The 20465-nt window shown below is 38.4% G+C and overlaps 4 protein-coding genes and 1 pseudogene across 10 annotated transcripts; 3 read left to right on the top strand and 2 right to left on the bottom strand.

The window, feature by feature from the left end:
- The first annotated feature begins 6329 nt into the window (after nucleotides 1–6329).
- LOC126797299 (probable receptor-like serine/threonine-protein kinase At5g57670) lies at nucleotides 6330–7000 on the top strand (annotated as a pseudogene).
- Nucleotides 6948–9576, top strand: LOC126798599 (uncharacterized). Its single transcript, XM_050525607.1, has 2 exons — nucleotides 6948–8222; nucleotides 8642–9576. The coding sequence occupies exons 1-2, from the start codon at nucleotides 7786–7788 to the stop codon at nucleotides 8685–8687; spliced, it is 483 nt and encodes a 160-aa protein (XP_050381564.1). The 5' UTR covers nucleotides 6948–7785; the 3' UTR covers nucleotides 8688–9576.
- Nucleotides 9577–9603: 27 nt separating this feature from the next.
- LOC126798585 (uncharacterized) lies at nucleotides 9604–14194 on the bottom strand. 7 transcript variants are annotated; one of them, XM_050525592.1, is made up of 18 exons: nucleotides 13980–14194; nucleotides 13715–13832; nucleotides 13425–13612; nucleotides 13201–13308; nucleotides 13032–13096; nucleotides 12754–12859; nucleotides 12341–12424; nucleotides 12025–12171; nucleotides 11816–11944; nucleotides 11649–11716; nucleotides 11431–11464; nucleotides 11269–11353; nucleotides 11106–11173; nucleotides 10892–11005; nucleotides 10730–10765; nucleotides 10537–10623; nucleotides 10348–10439; nucleotides 9604–10260 (listed from the first exon to the last, which is right to left on the bottom strand). In XM_050525592.1, exons 1-18 carry the CDS (start codon nucleotides 14112–14114, stop codon nucleotides 10164–10166), a joined length of 1761 nt encoding a protein of 586 aa, XP_050381549.1. In that variant the 5' UTR covers nucleotides 14115–14194; the 3' UTR covers nucleotides 9604–10163. The 7 variants fall into 7 exon arrangements, 2 of the variants coding, with proteins under 2 accessions (XP_050381549.1, XP_050381550.1); XM_050525593.1 differs by lacking the exon at nucleotides 13715–13832; XR_007672542.1 differs by lacking the exons at nucleotides 9604–10260; nucleotides 10348–10439 and having other exon boundaries at nucleotides 10540–10623; nucleotides 10892–11024.
- Nucleotides 14195–14424: 230 nt separating this feature from the next.
- Nucleotides 14425–15582, top strand: LOC126798600 (uncharacterized). Its single transcript, XM_050525608.1, has 2 exons — nucleotides 14425–14509; nucleotides 15097–15582. Exon 2 carries the CDS (start codon nucleotides 15110–15112, stop codon nucleotides 15482–15484), a length of 375 nt encoding a protein of 124 aa, XP_050381565.1. The 5' UTR covers nucleotides 14425–14509; nucleotides 15097–15109; the 3' UTR covers nucleotides 15485–15582.
- Nucleotides 15583–15763: 181 nt separating this feature from the next.
- Nucleotides 15764–19473, bottom strand: LOC126798589 (serine/threonine protein phosphatase 2A 59 kDa regulatory subunit B' gamma isoform-like). The gene is made up of 3 exons (XM_050525597.1): nucleotides 19274–19473; nucleotides 17850–19187; nucleotides 15764–16392 (listed from the first exon to the last, which is right to left on the bottom strand). Exons 2-3 carry the CDS (start codon nucleotides 19041–19043, stop codon nucleotides 16012–16014), a joined length of 1575 nt encoding a protein of 524 aa, XP_050381554.1. The 5' UTR covers nucleotides 19044–19187; nucleotides 19274–19473; the 3' UTR covers nucleotides 15764–16011.
- Between the last annotated feature and the right edge of the window lie 992 nt (nucleotides 19474–20465).

Raw genomic sequence — 20465 nt, 5'->3', positions numbered from 1 at the left:
TTATTTGTTTTATCCAATTTATTTAAATTATGTAATTAAATATATACATAATATAAGTTTTTCACATCAGGAACGACAAGCTCAATCATGTTACTATAATGCCAATAAGAAAAAGTTTACACACTTTGAATGTTGGGAAGTGATTAAAGATCATCTATCTTTCGTTGCAGTGCTACCAACTATTCCATCTCCATATGCAAGTAGTTACCATGGTACTCCTTCCGCAACTGAATCATCTCAAACCATCAATTTGGATGACGACCAATTGAATGAGACACCTCAAAGCATCACGTCAGCTCCATCGAGTCCACCTAGACCAATGGGAACCAAGATGGCAAAGGAAGCTAGGCGCCAAAAGAAACAGGGTAAGACTCCTATTGAGCAACGAGTTGAGGTTTTGCATACCATTGCAAGTGACCAAGCATCATGGCATACCAAGAGGCTAGCCCATAATGAAAGTGAGCTTAATTATTACGCGGAGTACATAGACACAAGGATCATGACAATTGATTTGGAGGCTATGACTTCAATCTCGAAAATGTATTTTACCAAGAGGAAACTAGCAATCCTTAATGAAGGAGAAGCTAGTCAAGATCAACCTACCGATGAAACAATTTCAGATTGTTATCACACAAGTCGCATGCTATTTCCATAGTAGTTATAGTATTGTACTAAGAATAAATCTCGGATTGGCTTGTCATTTTATGTAATTTAAATTTTTGAGAAATAAAATGCAATTTATTTATTAAGTTGAAATTGAAATACACATTAAATTAGAACACATACTAAAATTAAACACAAGCTTAATAATTAAACACAACCATCATGAAAACACACAATAAAACATATTTAAAGTATTTCACCGGTTTCCACCCTCCACATGTGTTTCACCAAGTCTCTCTGGAGCTCTTGACGGATGTAAGCGGATTCGAGATCGGCAACACGGTCGTGAAACCGTTGTATATCAGCTCCGCTGATTGGCTAAAGAAATTACCAACTCTCTTAGTGTGAATTGGATCCAATAAACCATCTATACCTAGATGAACATGTAGATGTATCAAAGAACTCGATTTCCTTGTGCATTCACCGGCCCATCATAAACCCGGAAAGCTCTCGATGGGTTTTGCAAGTCTTCTTCTTCTTCTTCCTCATCCTCTTCCTCATCATCCATGTACTCTTCCTCAACAATCATTTTATGCAATATAATGCAAGCTAACATGATGGTAATCATTACCGATTTGTGGTGCAATGTACAACTATGACGTATAATTGCCCATCGAGATTGCAAGATGCCAAATGCCCTCTCCACATATTTCTGATATGCCTCTTATTTATTTGCGAAAAGCTTCTCTTGCGGCGTCTGGGGATTGGAAATTGTTTTGACAAATGTAGAGTACCTTGGATATATTCTGTTAGCTAGATAATAAGTTGTGGTGTACCTCTGTCCGTGGACTTCGTAGACAACAGTTGAGCCTCTTCCGACAATGATCTCTGAGAACACATTCGATAGGTGGAGCACATTAATGTCATTTTTAGCTTCAGGACACCCAATAAAACTGTGTCATATCCACGTATCATACGAGGCCACCGCCTCTAGGATAACTGTTAGGCGACCATTTTGCCCCGAGTATGCCCCTTGATAGGCGGTTGGGCAGTTCTTCCACTCCCAGTGCATGCAGTCGATGCTTCCATAGTAGTCGTGTGAGGTCTGCTGGTGTTCGCCTTTAACTAGTAGTCGCGTGAGGTCTGCCGGTGTTGGACTGCAGATGTATCTTGGACCATAAAAGTGAACCACTTGGCTGTAAAAATCCTTCATACATTCCAGGGTAGTAGATTCCCCCATCTTTGTAATTTCAGTACACTAATCTGCAGCTGACCCGTACGCTAGCATTCGTAGAGCCTCGGTCATCTTTTGTTGGGGAAGTAGCCCTTGCAAACCAATGGCGTCTTCTCTTTGATGCCAAAACAGGTCGTGGTTGCAGAGGTCCGTCATGATAAGGTTGAATCGGTCTCTGTTCATCCTGTACCTCCGACGAAAGCCTTGAGCGTCGAAGATTGGACGTTCGATGAAGTAATTTTCCATGAGATTGCGTCCCCTAGATAGCCTCTGACGTGGCTTATTCGGTTTTTTACCGCGACGTGAACCGCTTGCTCGAGTTGATTCATCATCGTGTTGTGCTTCCGCCATGACCGTTTGATTGACGAATGATTACTCCATATCGTCATCCTCTTCTTGTTGATGTTGTCTCCGCCTGAAAAATTGTGGAAGCTGAAAGGATTCATCATAGTGATGAACAAAGAAATGTTGCTAAGTGTTTAGATTGAAAGATGAGTTATATGCTCAGATTCTTCACAATGGTATGAATATAGAATGAGTGATATTAGACGTTTTATAACAAATTGGTCGAAAATCTTACAAGAAATCTGGTCCAATTATTTTGTCGACAGTGACACGTGTCAATTCTCTATTACTCAAAAATCTTATCGGAAATCTGCTCCAATTATTTTACCGACAATGACACGTGGCAGTGACACATGTCAATTCTCTATTAGTCGAAAATCTTATCGGAAATTTTGGATAATATCGAGTCGATAACGACACGTGACACATTATTATTGGTTGTAAATATATCCGGTAAAAAAATTTAATCATTTCATAACAAGACACAATTGAACTGCTCAAGCAAATTGTGAATGAGTATGTGAAAAAAATCGATTTGCTTGAGCAAAATATGAAATCGATTTGATTGAAACAAAAATTGCTTCTAGGACCACATTTTACTTGAGCAAAACCATTTTATGAGCTGGATGCTCTAAGATATATATTGATTAATTATGTGTTGCATAGTACGAAAACACATGCACTGTCCTGTCTATATAAGAGGAGGCTGGCTAGGTTTCTTTTAACATTCTCTCTTCAAAATTTTCCCTTGATGCACAATGATCACCGATCAAAGTCATCGATGCAAAAAGCTAACAAAGTAAAAGATCATTTGATTGTTTGATCATCATTAATAGATAGTCTAGATCGAGGTGATCGATACTTCAAAGGTGATCGTGATGATGAATGAGACCTACAAGCGCTTGTGAGATATATTTACTTATTATCATCACTTATATTTACTTGAAGGAAACGAAAGAAAAACTTCATTCGCAAGCAAGAATGACCAACATGATATCTGGTAGGCTGGTAGCTTTCTGTGCAAGAAGAGAAATGCACTAATTAATCGATTTTCGTCACCAGACGGATAGAAATTGAGGCGTTCTTTATGTTTATTCAAAAACAGGCACTACACTTTGACTGTTCTTGGTTTCATGTATATTCGATAACATCATCTTGATCATCTATCATTAAGTCATTCGTGAATATTGACATTTGACAAAATGGCCGGTAGTCTACCGATCTCCTCAAAAATCATTCTCCTTTTCTTCTAGCTAGCTCATCGAAGACAGGTGAGCATTAAACCATATAATGCCATCAGTCCCATTCCTATGTATAGCTAGCTGTCTATGCTTGGCAAAATGTTGAAATGAAAAGAGCTCGTTAATGACGAAGGACGACACAAACTTATATTATAAGAAGTAAGGTATAGTCCCATACGTTTTCAAGATTGAGAATGTTGTTGGAAACCCATACTTGTGCTATTCTCAAAGAGTGGCCTTTAATATGCAAGGTGTGTATGTTTATGCGGACTGGCTTTGACGTCTTGTTAACACTTAAAAAATATCTCTTTATCATTAAATCACCATTCGAGAAACACATTAAGTAATGATACTAACTAGCCCTCACGCACGCACGCGCTCATGCGTGTGCTGAAGTGCACCTCTCAATGCCAGTCTTCATTTTGGTTTTTGAACTGTGGAATGAATATGAATTCCGTACATGTAATGAATCACAATATGCTTGTATTGATACACAATTTCTTTTTCCAAAGTCAATATAGGCATACATGAGCTTTAGTTAAGATAGACTAAATTACAGATGGGTGATCGATGTGGGAAATAATAGTCTAAACAACACATTTCAAGTAATAGTTGTAATTGCCATTGTCCTGCAAAACAGAAAGAACACAGAGACTTCACTATACACCGATAGGAAACAAAAAATGTATGGGCATGCACTCCCCATGCAGGGTACATGTTAATCATCTTGCATTGCAGTATCGATCTCAAGTTAGGAACTGGAACATACTGAGCAGCCAAATGTGTTATCTACTTTCACTGAAACATAACTATGAATATTAGAGGTGGACATAAAAAGCTGAAATTCCGATCCTGTCATGTTTCATAATAGTGGGATGAGATGTAAGACAAATAATTTATATCACACTTTGTCTCATCCCGCATAATAATTTTTCTTTAAATTTGGATGGTACGTGCATTCAATTTATTGTAGAGATGTATGCTGTCATATCAAAGTTAGTATGAAATTCACTGTCCTCATAAATTATGATACTCGAACAATTGTAGTTACCAAGTCATGTGCAATTTGTTATATTGTTCATTTATTTTTATGCTTAAATGGGCTTATGTATTGAACTCCTACCAAATCTAAATATGGGTTTAGTTTTGGCTAGCAGTCACTTGCAGCATTTATAACCATCCTCATTATGCTGATACACTTATGTAGAGATCTAGTTAAGAAACTTACTCTTGGACTTTTTGTCATTTTTAAAGAACATGAGGACACTACTTCAAGTAGGAACAATTGTCCACCTCCAACTCTAAGAGGAAAAAGAAAATGGAAGTTTGTACCAGCTGCAAATGTAATCAATGTTTAAGTTTGTACCTCTATTTCATGTTTGTTTTGTGACTAACATAATATTTAAGTTTGTGATAGATTGATGTTTTATGTTTGTGATAGACTTATGATGGACTGTTTGGACTATTTAAATGACTCAATGTTGTTAATTCATAGTTGAATTACATGAAATGTTGAATGATATGTGAGAATTGAGAAATTATGAATATTAAAGTCATGGGACGATGAGATTAGACCCGTTCCGTCCCGTCCTAATCTCGACCGGGATTAATCCCAAGTGAGATGCATTCTTAAAAACCCTCATTTCGTCCTAATTCCGTCATATTTCAAAAAAGTGAGATGTGACGTGGAATGAGTCTTGTCCCGTCTCATTATGTCCCATGCGGTGCCCACCTGTTAATATGTTGGCACAAAATGAAACTCCACAATTGCCTTAATAGATGAGATTTGTCTATGTTGCAACGCTGTACACCATGCAACACATAATCATCACTTTAAGTCTAAAACTTTTAAAATCTTATGGTTCTTACATTTTGAAGTCAATTTTTTAATTGAATTTTTTTTGTACACATCCAAAAAGTCTGCATATTACGCAGCATTACATAATAGAATTTTTATAATAGATGAAATGCGGAGAATGAGTTTGTAACCTTTGTTTCCATACTCCACATCAGTTAATCTCTGTTTTTATTTGGAGAATATCCAACAATAGCTTCCATCGAGTGAATAATAGATCCAGATCCTAAAAACAACAATGCTTTCGAATAAGCACCTACGTAGAAAAAACTAGGGGTGGGCACGGGACGGGGCTCATCCCACGTCCCGTCCCACTCTTTTGAATCGGGACGAGATCGGGACGGGACGAAGGTTTTTAAGAATGCATCCCACTCGGGATTAATCCCGGTTGGGACGGGACGAGATCGGGACGGGACAAGACAAATCCCACATTCCTATGAAGTTAAATAAAAACCTATATTTTTATTTTTTTTCATAATAAAGTAACATTTAATAATGAAATTTTAACAAAAAAAATACATATTATGTTCAAAATATTATAATTTACCATTATTATTTGAGTTGATATAATTTTAGAGTTATTAAGAATATAAATTAGTTTCATTTTGATATAAATATATAAGAATTTTTAAGTTTTCATTAAAGGTGGGACGGGACGGGACGAAGCGGGATATAAATTATTCGTCTCACGTCCCATCCCACTATTATGAAGCGGGACGGGATCGGGACGGGACAAATGTTTTTAGACTTCCGTCCCGTCCCGTCCCTATGAATTTCAGGACGGAATCGGGACGGGATCAAAATTTCCGTTTTTTATGTCCACCCCTAAAAAAAACACTTGTTGGCTTCCAGTGACGGATCCAGCCCAGGGCTTACCTGGGCTGAAGCCCATGCGAAAATTTAGAGCAAAACAATAATAATTCTAGTCTACTGTGATATTAGCCCAAGAAAAAAAAAACCTATATTGATTGTGTGGCTCAGAGACGAAGAAGATATCCACTTATGTTCTTTTGCGAATTGCAACAGCAGAACCATCATTTTGAACCCGGAAATGAAATACATTAGGACAAACAGCCTGAAGAGGCTCTTCTCACTCAAAAGAAGAAGCTTGGAAGAAGTTGTGAGCCCACCGAGTGGTTGCTGTGATGCTGAAGAGAGCAGTGAAAGCCTCAAGAATGTTGAAGCTATAGAGCTTTCTCCAAGACCCTCATGGAAATGCTTCTCCTTTGAAGAGATTTCAGATGCCACCAATGGTTTCAGCTCAGGTTTGTCTCTGCTTCTAAAGGTTTTATCTTTCTGGGTTTTGGTTGGGTCATTGAAATTCTTATATTGTGTTTTAGGTTTCAGAGAATTTGGTTGGGAAAGGAGGATACGCGGAGGTGTATAGAGGAGTTCTGAAAGGTTATGAGGAAATTGCAGTGAAGAGGATCACAATTCACAAAGACTGTGGCTGATGAAAGGAAAGAGAAGGAGTTCTTGAATAAGATTAAAACTATTGGTCATGTTTGCCATCCAAAAGTGTTGTCACTTGTGGGATGTTGAATTGACAATGGCCTTTATCTCATCTTCCGTTTCTCCTCCAGAGGCTATGCTGCTTCTCTTCTCCATGGTAGATATCTCGCAACAATTTCGAGTCTTTCTGTTCTGGTTTTGTTTCTGGGCATTCATTTTGACTATTTTTGTGTCACACCATTAATCTTTGGAAGTCATTGTTTTAGATGAGAGTTTGCCACCTATGGATTGGAAAAAAAAAGGTATAAGATAGCTATTGGGACAGGAAGAGGCCTCCATTACTTGCACAATGGCTGCCAGAGGAGGATAATTCACAGGGACATTAAGTCCACAAATATACTATTGACTGTAGATTTTGAACCACAGGTACACACATTAGTCATAGCTTATTCATCTTAGATTCAAAAAGTTTAGTAATTGCATTGGATATGATTTTGGCACTTGGCACCTGAGTACTATATGCGTGGAATTGTGGATAAGAAAACAGATGTCTTTTCTTTTGGAGTTATTTTATTAGAGCTCATCTCAGGCATAAACCAGTCGATGGGTGTCACCAAAGCTTACATAGCTGGGTAATGACAATCTTGTGGAATACTTATAATTTGATGTAGTCTTTTTCAAGTTGCTCATTTTTCAGAAGAGAATAATTGACTTGTGGGGTTTCTTCTAGAGTACTAAGACTAGGTGATTAATTATTGAGATTTGATTATATGCATTTGTTGTCGTTCTAATCAATATTCAATTTGATCTTCAACATGCAAAACCAATATTAAACCAGGGAGATATTGATCAGCTAGTAGATCTAAGGCTCAGAGGTGTCTATGATGTTACACAGCTGAAAAGACTTGCCTTTGCAGGATCTCTCTGCATTCGAGCATCGCCAACATGGCGTCCTACTATGAGCGAGATACGGTTTTAATTATCACTTGGTACTAATACGGTTTTAATTATCACTTGGTACTAACGTTACATTATGGATCACCTCTAAGAGAAGTATGCATGACTTATTAGATTGGTGTATAAAGTCCCTATTAGTGATTATCCCTACCGTGGTCTGTGAAATTGTACTGATAAGTAAGTCCTGCATCATTTTAATCCTGGATCCGCCGCTGTTGGCTTCATTGAAGGAGCCTACTTCTTCGACGAATCCAAACGAGCCGTGGGCCGTCTTGTATCCCAGAAAGGTCTGGCCCACAATAAGCTCCCCGCCGGCGACTGAGCACGAGTTCCAAGCCGACGTGCTTTCGGAGGTGCTGCGTCATTCTCTGCCGTCCAGAATTTTCTGTCAGTCCGAATTGACGTCGTCTTTGGACACAGCTTCCAAATGGGTTCTAAAATCTGAGTGCAAGAATGGGTTTTACATCTCTTCTCAGACTCTTAATCCTCTTAGAGATTATATGTCCGTGCCCCAGGTCACTTTTGGCCCCAAAAGGTACTACCTTTATCAGTGTAGTTGTTCAATTTTGGATTTCTTTGGTAGCAATTGATGAATTTATAAATGTTTTGGGTGGATTTGGCTTGGTGGGTATGTTTGTTTATGTGTAATTTTGATAAAGTTTGAAGCTTTATGATGCATAATGTGTGTTTGGTCCTTGTATATGAATGAGCTGATCAGTCTGAGTTGAAACTAATTGTGATCAGTGTATAGGAAATGGTTGAAATTCGTTTGGGTTTTGTGTAATGTTGTCAAAGGTTGAAGCTTTACGATGCTATAGTGTGGAAATTGGATATCAAGTATTGTATGGAAGACATAAATATGAATGAAATGATTAGGGTGTTGTTGAAACTAAGATGAGTTTGGTGTTGGTGTATTGGTCTGGTGTTTGATTAGTTTCACATTTTTGGATGCAGGTGGCAGTTTCCTAGATCAGAAGGCTATATCAGCCTCAACGGCTAATGAATTGCGTCGAGACAGGCATCCGATCCCCATTGATCCTGAGAAGTAGGTCCATTCAATCTCTCTATTTCTTTCAAATTTGATATGGTTCAGAACGCTCGTTGGTGATTACTAAACATGCTTTCAAGCACGCCAGTGCTTTTGCTTGTATATTATTGTAGCTTGAGCTGAACCTCCATGTCACCTGATGTAAGGCCTTGTTTAATTTTCGCATATTTAGATATCAATGGAGATTGTATTGACAAGGAGAAAAGGTTTTCATGCTGAAAAGAACAGGCATTCGTTAAATCATGGTTAGATTTTAACAGGATTTGTCATAAATTTGTTCGTACTAAGAACAGTTGTATAGAATCTAGAGTGTCATTTGTTTTCTGTTTTTGTTTTTTTAGCAATACTATTTTTCTATTTTCGAAAGTTGTATTCTGCTTTTATGTAGTTAGAGTAGCATTTGGCATTGCAACTGCAATAGTTTTGGGTGGTGCCACCATGGTATCTGGACCAACTGTCTCAAGGTTACAGATGCAGAATGTAAGTACACTACGCTTTGTGTTGGTTCCTGATATTTGTATCACTTTCGGGTACTCTTTAACCATAATATGGTGCTGAAAGTATATTTGTACATATAATGTTGCTTGTTTGTGCAATACTTGGTCAAATGTGCAAATGTTTTAGAAACACGGCACCTATATTAAGGTGCATCATGCATGTATTGAAATGTGAATAAGGTTCAGATAGTAATTTGAAATGTGTGTATGACAGAGTGATGACATCCGAACAAAAGGGAGAGACCTGATGGAGCCAAAACTTCAAGGGATTCGTGAGGGACTGGTTCCCTTAAAGTATGTCAAATTTGATGCATTGAGAGGGGGACTGCCTTTTCTTTTTCCTGTATAAACTTTAGCTTGCTCATGATTTATTTGGAGCTCCTAAATAAATCAAGGAAATGGCGCTTTGAAAAGAAGGAAGATGTAAAGGAGAAGCCTCTTGTGAAGGCCCTTTCTAAAGTGTTGTGTGCGAAGACAACCAACTATTGATATAATGTCATAATAATGATTGTTTTTTGTTTAATTAGGTAATAGTGGTGGTGCTGAATAAGTGAAAGGAATAGGAATAGTGCTTATGAATGAGGGGCATGATGTTGCAAAAGTGATATTGTCGAGTGGTTCGCTTCTTGTTATAAGATTAGACTTCCTTTATTCTTTTGTGATAAACCTGTTTTTCCTTCCCGGTTTTTGAGAAGGCATTTACTTGTAATAAAATTCACTTTTCTGATCTAACAAATTGATGAATAGTGATTCAAAGAAGCTTGTGGTTTAATTCATAACACATTTTCTCAGACTTGCTTGCATTCTGAGTACTCGGGTCCGTCTGAAGTTCATTTACATTTTTTCTGTTCTAACTGGCTGAATACTTGTGCCTCCGAAGTGATTTACTCCCTACAAGACCTCCAATTATCGTCTTCCAGTCATCTTATCCTCATAGCTTGTAATCCAAACCAGCACCATATTTCCAAGCCTCGAGACGTCTCTTCCATCCATACTTCATCTCCGGTGGTAGTGCACTTAATAAAGGCCTTGTGAAAAACCCAAGAAGAGATTTATATTCTTTATATTATGTATACTTCAGTAGTGTATATACCATGACCATGGGAATGTTTTACCTTACTACAGGATCGGCAAAAGTTGAGAGTAATGTGTAGTATCCAAGCATGAAAAAATGTCCAGACCAGTCGAGAAGTACAGGAATCCCAACCTGAAACACAAGAAAGTTACACTTTGTTTGGTGTTGGCTGTAGCAACTGAAATAATTACAATACCTTTGAAAGAAAAAGGATCAAGTCAGTGATTACCTGCTTGAATATTGATGGAATAATTTGAGGTTTATTTAACATGACAAGGCCTAATGTCTTGGTAAGCGGCCCAAACTGTACAACATCCTGTCAAACCAAAATGTTCTCTTGGTTAGAATTTCTGCTGACATCAGTTCAGCTAATTGATCAGATTGATCACATAGCCTTCAGATACAATAAACAAGTACTTTACCTGCAGAAATGGTCTGAGTACTGGATCTCCAAGGTTCTGAAAAAGCGGGAATACATTCATTAGGAAACTCAACAATGAAGATATGCACATCACATGGGAAGCATCTCAACAGAAGGAAAAGACATTTAATTCACCTTTTTAGACAGACTAAAATAAACGTACCTGCATACTCTGAAAGTTGGCATACAGAAGCTCATTGATAAAATCTGGAGAAACATTAGACGGTTCCTTTGCAGACATTGCTCTTTGAAACAACCAGGAAGAACTTAAGTTGGGCTGCACTACATATATGTAACTAAAATTCAGATTATCTTGAAAGATACTATAGAATTAGAAGCGAGGTTATCACTCTGACAGATGTCCGAGAGACACAAACCATGTAAGGATTTAGCAAGGACAAGTTGTGTGAGTCAAGAAAATCGCCGTCGATTGCTTCGTATATTCCTTTTCAACAGGCAAAAAAGATGGACCTTAGTAAATTTCATGAAGTAATAATAACCTTTGCAGATGTATCAGTTGCATATAGAGTATGCATTTACCTGTTGACAGTCTCTTGAGGTGCCTAGTCAAGCTCCCAAATCCACCAAATGAAACAGGTGATTGTATTCCACTAGCATCACCAAACTGCAGAGAATGAGTTTTATTATGTCTTTCCTCTTTGGTAATCTACCATAATCTTAGTAATGTATTGTTTTTAATACCTGTAAAACACGATCAAAAGCTGCTGGAAGTGGGCTGTCAAGTTCATCATACCCATTCCAAGAAATGAAAGGGTGTCAGACTGTCAGATATAGAGAACACGAGTATGGAGAGTATGCACAAAAAGTTTTCTTCTTCCAGTTCTTATCAGATTGAATCAACAGTAATTGGTTTGATAAAATAAAATCTCATTGTGGTACAAGCAATACTTAACCAGTACCTGTCACGGTATGTGGGGAAAATGCCATATAGAACTCTCTGTATCTCCAGCTCATCAAGAGAGACTCCCTACAAAATATACATTTCTAAGTTACAGAAAACTTAGCAACAAGTTGATACACAAGTAGCATGCAGATAGTTATCAACTTGCACACTATCCAGACTAACCTGATATGCAGGCATCAGTTTCCAATATTCTTCTAATAATTCTTCTAGCTTTGGCGATTGGGGTTGAGGATCAACATAAGTGAACATATAAGTCGTACGATCTTTAGGACCTGAACCAGCTGGAAATGCCTGTGAAATGTTTAGGAAAGCCTGATCCTGAAGATCTATCTCACCTTTAAACATTATTGGGAACTTACAAATCAAGTTACCTCCCAAAAGAATTGTGCTGCAGAGGCCCCAACCTTCTTGACCGACGAACTACTATATATAACATCACTGTCAGAGTTATTCTTGAACCCACGAGCACAGGATCCAACAACAAGGCAAACACCATCTGGCTTCCTTCCGGATCTTATCTGCCAATAAAGTCAACAGTGAGAGTCAAAAGTTTAGGCAGATTGTGAGTAAAAATTTTAAAGACCAATTTACAAATTTTCAATATCTAAGGATCGATTGCTTATGTTAATCATGAATACACACTCTAGTGCATTTATCAGCAATTTCAGAATCAAAAGAACGGCCTGCCTGTTTTACAACTGGAGAGAAATTCCCCATTGCATCAATGATGAGGCGAGATGACAAAGTCTTTCCCTCACTAAGTTGCAAGACCTATCAGTAAAGTAAATGAAATTTGTGTTATCCACTACTTCAATCATCATAAGTTTATTATCTGTTATTGCCAAAGTACATTATACCGTCATCTCTCAGATAATAATATAATATTTATCATCGTAAGTGAATATCAGCTTTGAATATCAGCTTTAATTTTTAACATGCTGAGTAGCATAACTCAGATACCGACCATTAGCCTCGACATAAAAGACAACATATTTAGAAAGCATAGGTACATTATTGTCTCACCGCAACATAATAAAGAGGAACCCTTTGGTGGATAAACATACATAAGGTAAAGGACTAGAATAATTAAAAGGACTCACAGCTGCATCTTCATAAATGGAAATCCTGGACATAGTGTAGCCTTCTAATACGACCCCACCTAGAGAAATAAAACGATTCTTCACAATCTCTATAAGCTTTACTGGTCTGTAATGATGCAGAAGAGAAACTCAGAGAATAAGTTGCAGAACCACGATTCTTCTCAATCCTATAATGCTAACATCTACTAGTGGAGAAAGGAAAGGATCAACAAAAATGAATCTCCTATGATACAAAGTAAATTAACAAATGCAATGTACTAGAAGGCATGAGAACTCACGAAACACCAAGATTAAGAATGTCTTCAACCCAGATATCTCCCTTTCCCTCAAATCCACATCTATTCTGTGCAATTCACATTATTAAAAAAAACAAATATTTGAATTAGTAAGCTTGCCATATATTAATCTATTTTGCACGAGTATGCAAGTACGAAAGAAACAACTAACAGGATTGAATTTCATGGCGGTAGCTTGTTCAATCTCATCTTCTTCAAGAATTCCGATTTCTACAAATTCCAGGAGCTCTTTCCTCGAAATATTCCACTCTTGTTCCCTCTGATCATTGATCACCAAAAAAAAAACCTTGTATCACTTGCTAGAGAATCCAACAAGCCATTCCTATGCCACAATTTATATCTTACAAAAATGAATTTCACACAACAGGATATTACCCCTTGTAGTACATTTCTTTCAATGACACCTACTCGAAGACCTTTAGCACACAATGCTGTTGCTACGAAGATCCCCAGAGTTCCCCCACAAATCAACACATCAAATGTATCCACCACTTTTTCAGCCAGATCAGAGTTCCCAAGCAAACCAGGAAAATTCGAAACCACTTCCTTTGGTTCTTCCACAACTGCAAGATAATAAATAAAGAATCAAAATCACCAAACATTTCCATCATTCTCCACACACTGATCACAATCCCTATCATTAGTAAAACAACAAGTACTCCTACCTGTTTTAGCATTGCAAATCTTAGACCAAACTTGATCCAACCTCTTCAAAGCACTATACGAGTAAGCTCCACCAGCACCACCAACCTCACTACTCACCGGCAAACTCTCCATTATCCTCTACCAAAAATCATCATCTCAAACATTCATTAACTCAAAACAGCTAGCATACATTTCAATTTTCAAGCTTCCGAAAGTTAAACAACGAAAAAGAACAACTCGACTATAAATAAAAATAGTATCTTGGAATTAGATTAAAAAGGGTACCTGGGTTTTGGAGGGAAGAGTCTGTGTTTGCAAGCAGAGGCATTTTTGAGCTCTGGCTCTTCTCTGAGTTACTGGGTTCTTGTTTGGGCATTGGAGCAACAACCCATTAATGGATTGAAGCTGAAGCACCACCATGACTTCTGAAACTATGTGTAAAACTGATTCCTGTACTGACCCATTTCACAACTCCACTTTAAGTCTTACATTTTCTTACATTGTTTCTCAGCTTCTCATTTAAACAAAATCTATCCGTCCCTAAATTAGACACGTTAACTAATAACGACCAAAACTGACTTAATTGTCAGAAAGAAAACTGAAAGGTGACCGACAGAGCCGGTTTCCTGTACAAAGTAGATTGAAGCATATGGGTGAGGAAAGACAGGTCACAGTCGGGTGACTTTAATCTCCTTGTAACTTGTTGTCTGGATAAACCTCTGCCTTTGGTTTTGGGGTTTAAGAGCTGATGCTACTGCTGCTGCTCAGTCTCACTCTTCTGTTCTGAATTCAAAGGTGAAGACTTTATTCAGCAGGTAACACACCAAAACTTCTTTCCTTCATTTACTAATCGACTTTTGTTTTTACATTCCCTATTTGATTATTTGGTTTCTGGGTATCTCTTCCTTTGTTGATTTGGAGTTATGGATTGGAAATGAAAAATCTTGGGATTGAGATATATCTGTACAGATCTTGTATGAAATTCCAGGAAAGTTAACATCTTTGACCTAATGCATCACATAATAGGGATTCGGGAGAAAATCATTCTAACATATGAAGATATAAGCTGTTTGAAATCTGGAGTTTAGGCTTTTAGGGGATTGGTTCAGATATTTAATATTCTTGAGTTGCTAGAATTCTGGATATATGTTTGTTTCATACTAGTGCAGCTCAGCAAGCAATAGAAAGTAGACACTGCAATTGAACCACCTTGCATCATAAAGAAGAATGGGAAGTTGATTTATTTGTACGGTGTTTGTATATGGATAACTCAATAGTTCATAGGTTTGTGATGATAGCTGTGATCAATTATGCAATGTCTCATTGTATTTGATTTGTATAGATAACCAAACATGGCGAGTGTGATTATGGCCCCAACCTTGGGCGCATTCTCTGTAAACAGAAGCAGTAGAGATATGAGCAAATGGAGTAGTACTAATGGGAAACGCAGTGGTCTAGTGGTGAAGGCAATGCGCGTGGAGAAAAGTCTGGAGGAACTGTATGAAGTGAGAGTGGAACGCAAAGTGTCGCCTGAACGAGTAGCAGAGCTTGGAGTTTCAAAGTGGTCAATGTGGAAGACCGGCAAGTGCAAGTTGCCATGGGATTGGCAGGTGGATCAGTTGGTTTACATCGAGGAAGGAGAGGTAAGAGTGGTGCCGGAAGGAAGCAAGCAGTTCATGCGATTTGTGGCTGGAGATCTTGTTCGATACCCCAAGTGGTTTGAAGCTGACCTGTGGTTCAATGGTCCATACCAAGAGCGTTACAGCTTCAGAGCATATGGTGATGATTAAAGGAATTGTATTACATTATTAGAGATGATATATATATCTTGCCTGCTTTTAATGGTTTTGCCAGAGTGAATGTCTTTTCCAGAACACAGATTCAAATTTAGAACCATTTCTTCATTGAACTGTTTAAAATGATATATGATTGATATGGATGGATGCTTGCAATCAAACACTGGAATTGATATAACAATGAATTTCAAAGAAAAGATTGCTGCTTGAATGGAAACAGAATGAGAAAATGAGATATATTCTGCACCATCGTACAATAAATACTATATGGTGGGAATTCAAACCACCACTTATCTCTATAACCAATCTCTTATGATACACACAAACCTCCATGGCTGAAGAGTACGAAAGAAACTGAATGGCTGATAGAAGGCTGTTTCAATATCGGCAAGAGCCTCCTACCTTCACAGTTATCCCTTATCAGAACGAAACTACAGTTACAACTTACAACAAGCCAGTGAGGCTGAGTCCCACCCACTTTCATTTAGGTAAGAAGACACACTTTGCAGGGATATCAACTACTAGAAGTGGCCTGGGGTTTTTGGCTTTGTAGAAATGGCATTAGAAGCAAACCTTGAGACAAGCACAGCCCCGCTGTTCAAAGACTTGGAGGAAGCGACAGCTTCCAAGCGCTTCCAGGTTGATTCACGTTTTTCCTGGGTTTCCTTCTCTTTAGTTTTGTCTTCTTGGAATGTGGCCAAGCACTCATCAAAGAGTTCTTGATCAATATCTGAGAATATTTTTCTCACATTCAATGTCAAACTCCGAACAGCTTGATTCCAGTGACTCCGAGCGTTTTCCTCTGTAGCAGGAAAGATTATTGGCAGAATTACTTGGCGATTCTGTGTGATCAAAGTTCTTATGTGATCGTTATTCCACAAAAACAATGCACGTTCAGCTACCTGTCAGCAGAAAATGAATTGAGAGACAACATTTCACTAATTAAAACAATGCACATTAACTCAATCATGCACATTAAAACCGCAGGTGTCCAGTTTTCTAAACCATCAAGTGAAGTACCAATTGAGTGAGGTGTTTAAACAGACAATGCGTTGTGTGGAACATTGAATCCACATATCCCCACTACCTGTGAAGATTGAAATGCTCATTTTCTGCCTCATTGATTATACACCAGAAAGCTTAGCAACTGGTGACACCTATAATTCCCAACTTTGAGTGATTTCTAAATTGCTACCATCCTCACATAGATTTTTGCAGGCCCCAAATCCCCTTGATATATACTTTGCCAATCTCAGTCCCAGACTATTCTATAATCAGTATAATGTAAATGCCAACAGCTTAGCTTGAGCCTACCTTCGCACACCTCCGGATACTCTTTGAGAAGAATCTGCTCCAGAGCAGCTTTGCGCCAGGGAGCATAAGGTTTAAACTTTAGAAAGTCACAGAACACTAATATTTTAAATTCTTTTTCCAAATGACACTTGTTAGAGAAAACTATTGGTCTTCGCACCCAAACCAACCGAGGAACAACATTGACAACCCTTCCTAGTTGGGGCAACTTGTACGTTGACACACCCGGGTTCCATACTCAATTAGTCAATTACTAATGTAAAGCAACAGCCCCCCCCCCCCCCCCCCCCCCCCCGCGCTGAACAAGGGAATCAATTTTGATTGTCAAGTCAACTATGTAGTGCAGATGAATCTGCCATAAAGTAGTGACTCTCCTGGTTAGAAATGGAACGGTGATGCTTTCTAATATTCCCAAATGTGGGATGTTACGTGTGTGCAAGACACCATCCAGCTACCTATTCAAGATGTAGAGTCGAGCTAAGGGGGGATAACTACTGGGCTCCTAGCATAGTACTGATTACTGAACCTCAAGGCTCAAGCTTTAGAAGTCAATGGTTTGCTGTATCAATGAACTACACATGAAGTGGTGGATCAGAGAGATGGCTTCTAACGCCAAATAAATGTACTGAACATTTGTGTTTGTAGTCAGATTGTTGCTATAGAATTTCTTTCACATCTATCCAGAAACTCAATTTTCATTTTCAAAGACTGGTAAAGTTACATAATCAATCCCAGCAACCATCATGAAAATGACTGCAGGTAAACTGGATTGCATAAGAAAGAAACAATAACACAGGTTTGTTCAAGAGAAAAGTCCCAACCCAACATCATAAGCCTCCAGCTCTAACACATCTTACTCATTATAAGTTGCAAAGGCAACAATTCAGTTAAAAATTTAAATCATAGCATGATGAAGCATATTCCACTGGATAAATACTAATGGAATATGATTTAACGAAGCAAACATTGTGTCAATGTGCATACACAGGTTAAACAAGGTACGTACAACAAAACGAGTAAAAGATATAGATCATACTTAGAATAGTACCTGAAAATGTGAGCTGCTGAGGCAGTGACCAATTTGACGGAAAAGAGGGACCATACACCGCTGAAATTCTGATGGCTGGGTAGCTTCCAGAACTTCTTCCAATTCACCAAGGAACATTACTTCTTTCGAACTATTGGTTATGGGCCAATACTTCAACAGTCCTCTAATCACGGTATCAGACAGCTTGGCATCTTTCTCCACGAACTGAGTAATGCAATAGGAAAGTTGCTGATGATACATGGATACACATTTAGGCTTGTGAAGAGGAATCAACGCACGGACAAGGAACAGCTTGTGCTCTTCCTTTAAAGGCAAAGCAAAACCATTGATTATACTGCCTAAAATTTCAAGCATTTCTGCAATCCCATTGTGCTTCTGAGTCTCAAATATGAACCAAAAGAAGATATTGTTGATGGCTTTCCTAATGAACGGCCGATGCACCATGAATTTCCCATAAACCCGGTGGAGGATCGTTTTCAAGTACTCCCTCTCTCTTTGATCCTCCGAGTCAAACAAATCAAGCAACTTCAAAACAAATGCCTGGTCAATGTATCTTTTAGCTAGCTTGGCATCTGTCTCCGGAGAAGCCACAAACCTCAACAGAAACTCATACACAACCTGAAGATGAGACCAAGCAGGTTCCAACATCTGGTCCTCCTCGTCCTGGTCATAACTCTCAAGAGCCTTCTTCTCCTGACTTGGAGATGGAAAAGTCCGAAACAAATTGGTGGCCACCATCTTAGTAATCTCCTGCACTGTCACCTCATTGAACTTCGAACTCACAGATGAAATGTAATCCACAAGCTCAAGCAAAGTCTGCCTCTTCACATCCTTCTCCTTTACATTCTTCGACGGATCATTAAAATCAAACACCACACAACACATGTTCAACTTCTTGATGAAAAGACCCTGCTTCTCTGCAGCTGGAACATCCCTGAAACTCGGCAGGGCCTCATAGGCACCTGAAAACAACAATGGCCCAAGTTGTCCAGGTTTCCTGGATTGGTGTGATTTACTAGACTGTGGAGCAACAATCCCATTGCCGGTTCTTGAATTCCCCGAACCCGAATTCGAAGACTTTGAGCTGTGAGTGGAATTGGGTCCAATCCCATTAACCCCTCCATCATTATAAGCATCATTTTGGGACGATTTCGAGGGTTTTCGAGGTATTCTCCCCAGAATTTGCTTGATCATATCTACGAAAACCTCGACTCTAGAAAGCACTAATCAAGTCTCCAAACTGAGCTCAAATCATTGGCATTTTCATACTCTAGTAACAACCCAATAAGAGGAACGCACCCTAGACGATTCTGAGCACAAAACCCTCATAATTCTCAGCTGGGAATTCAAATTTATGAACAGTGAATAACTAAAGATTGGATTTTGAAGAATTCAAAGAGATGGGGGGGGGGGAATTGACTTACATTGACTTGAGAGCGAAATTGGGATCCGAGAAAGCAAGCAAGGGAGAATTGAAAAGTCTGGAACCTGGGGGGTCTTCAATGGATAAAGATAGAGCTTTAAACCCTAATTAAGTCTTAATTGGAAGGAGAAACAGAGAGGGAGGGAGGGAGAAAGGAAAGCTGAAACAGAGAGAATGAAATTGTTTTTGTTTAGATAAAACAGGAAATGTTTGTTAACGAAAGCAGGCAAAACAGGAACAGACTGACTCATTGTGTTGCTGTCTAAACTGTTTAATGTCTATTTTATATTTTGATTTTTGTTTTCTATAACAAGAAATAAGAACAATTAGGTAAAAAAAAAAGTTGTATCAAATGTGTTGGATTCCTAATGGGTGTATGTTGTAAATTCAATGAATTGTTGACAATGGAGTTGTTTGAGATTCGACTAACTCCCTTTATCTATTGGTGAAAGGTAATTTTTCCTGTGTTATCTGGTTCAAATTGTCAAATTGATATTAAGAATTGAAGAAGGGGCGACCTTTGTTGAGAATCAATCATTGAGACTAAATTCAAATGGTGGTAGACCATGTTCTCGGGTATAGAACTATAGATGACTAGAAGATCATTTATGGGGTTTGCTGCAATGCTCCTCTAATGAGGCAAGATCATATGTCATGATGGATTTTGATAGCAACTATTGACGTAGAATCCAAGCTGGGTGACTATGATTCTTGATCACCAATGGAATTGAATTCTCAGATAAGAAACTCGGGAGGTTAAGCGAATACAGCCAATAATGGAATTTAACTTGTAACATGTAGAGGTGAATGGCTTTATTTGTGAGGGAATCCGCAAAGTGCAAACGTGCATTAGCCATTAGGACTGCACGAATGGAAGGTTATATGCCTCAGATTCTAAGCCAATTTCATCAAATTTGTGGCACATGAAATGGATTTACTACCTTACTTTTTCTACTACTTTCTGTTTCAAACTCTCAACAATGCTCTTTAGGCTTCTAGGCAATTGTTTATGTAGTAGTTCCTTTTCAGCTTTATACAATAACATTTGGTGGATTCAGTCAACTTGGGACAGAAACCATCAATAGCATAAGATGCCCACCTTAACATATCATCTGTCCTCTATTGGGTTAGTAGCCCTCGGGTCCTCAGAATTCTCTTTTCCTGGTCCAATCTCAGCTTATAAAGCCACAAAA

Source organism: Argentina anserina, chromosome 6 (genome assembly GCF_933775445.1).
Source record: "Argentina anserina chromosome 6, drPotAnse1.1, whole genome shotgun sequence".
NCBI lineage: Eukaryota > Viridiplantae > Streptophyta > Magnoliopsida > Rosales > Rosaceae > Argentina > Argentina anserina.
Note: the sequence above shows the minus strand (reverse complement) of the source record. Positions and strands in the feature narration are given on the sequence as shown.

Coding starts and splice junctions, on each gene's coding strand:
- LOC126798585 (XM_050525592.1), bottom strand. CDS start 14,114: ATGGTGGTGCTTCAGCTTCAATCCATTAATGGGTTGTTGCTCCAATGC. Junction 11,945..12,024: donor CAGCACAATTCTTTTGGGAG/GTAACTTGATTT, acceptor AACATTTCACAG/GCATTTCCAGCTGGTTCAGG. Junction 11,174..11,268: donor CCTCAAGAGACTGTCAACAG/GTAAATGCATAC, acceptor CCTGTTGAAAAG/GAATATACGAAGCAATCGAC.
- LOC126798600 (XM_050525608.1), top strand. CDS start 15,110: ATGAGCAAATGGAGTAGTACTAATGGGAAACGCAGTGGTCTAGTGGTG.
- LOC126798599 (XM_050525607.1), top strand. CDS start 7,786: ATGCATGACTTATTAGATTGGTGTATAAAGTCCCTATTAGTGATTATC. Junction 8,223..8,641: donor GTCACTTTTGGCCCCAAAAG/GTACTACCTTTA, acceptor TTTTGGATGCAG/GTGGCAGTTTCCTAGATCAG.
- LOC126798589 (XM_050525597.1), bottom strand. CDS start 19,043: ATGATCAAGCAAATTCTGGGGAGAATACCTCGAAAACCCTCGAAATCG. Junction 16,393..17,849: donor TCAGCAGCTCACATTTTCAG/GTACTATTCTAA, acceptor TTCTGCTGACAG/GTAGCTGAACGTGCATTGTT.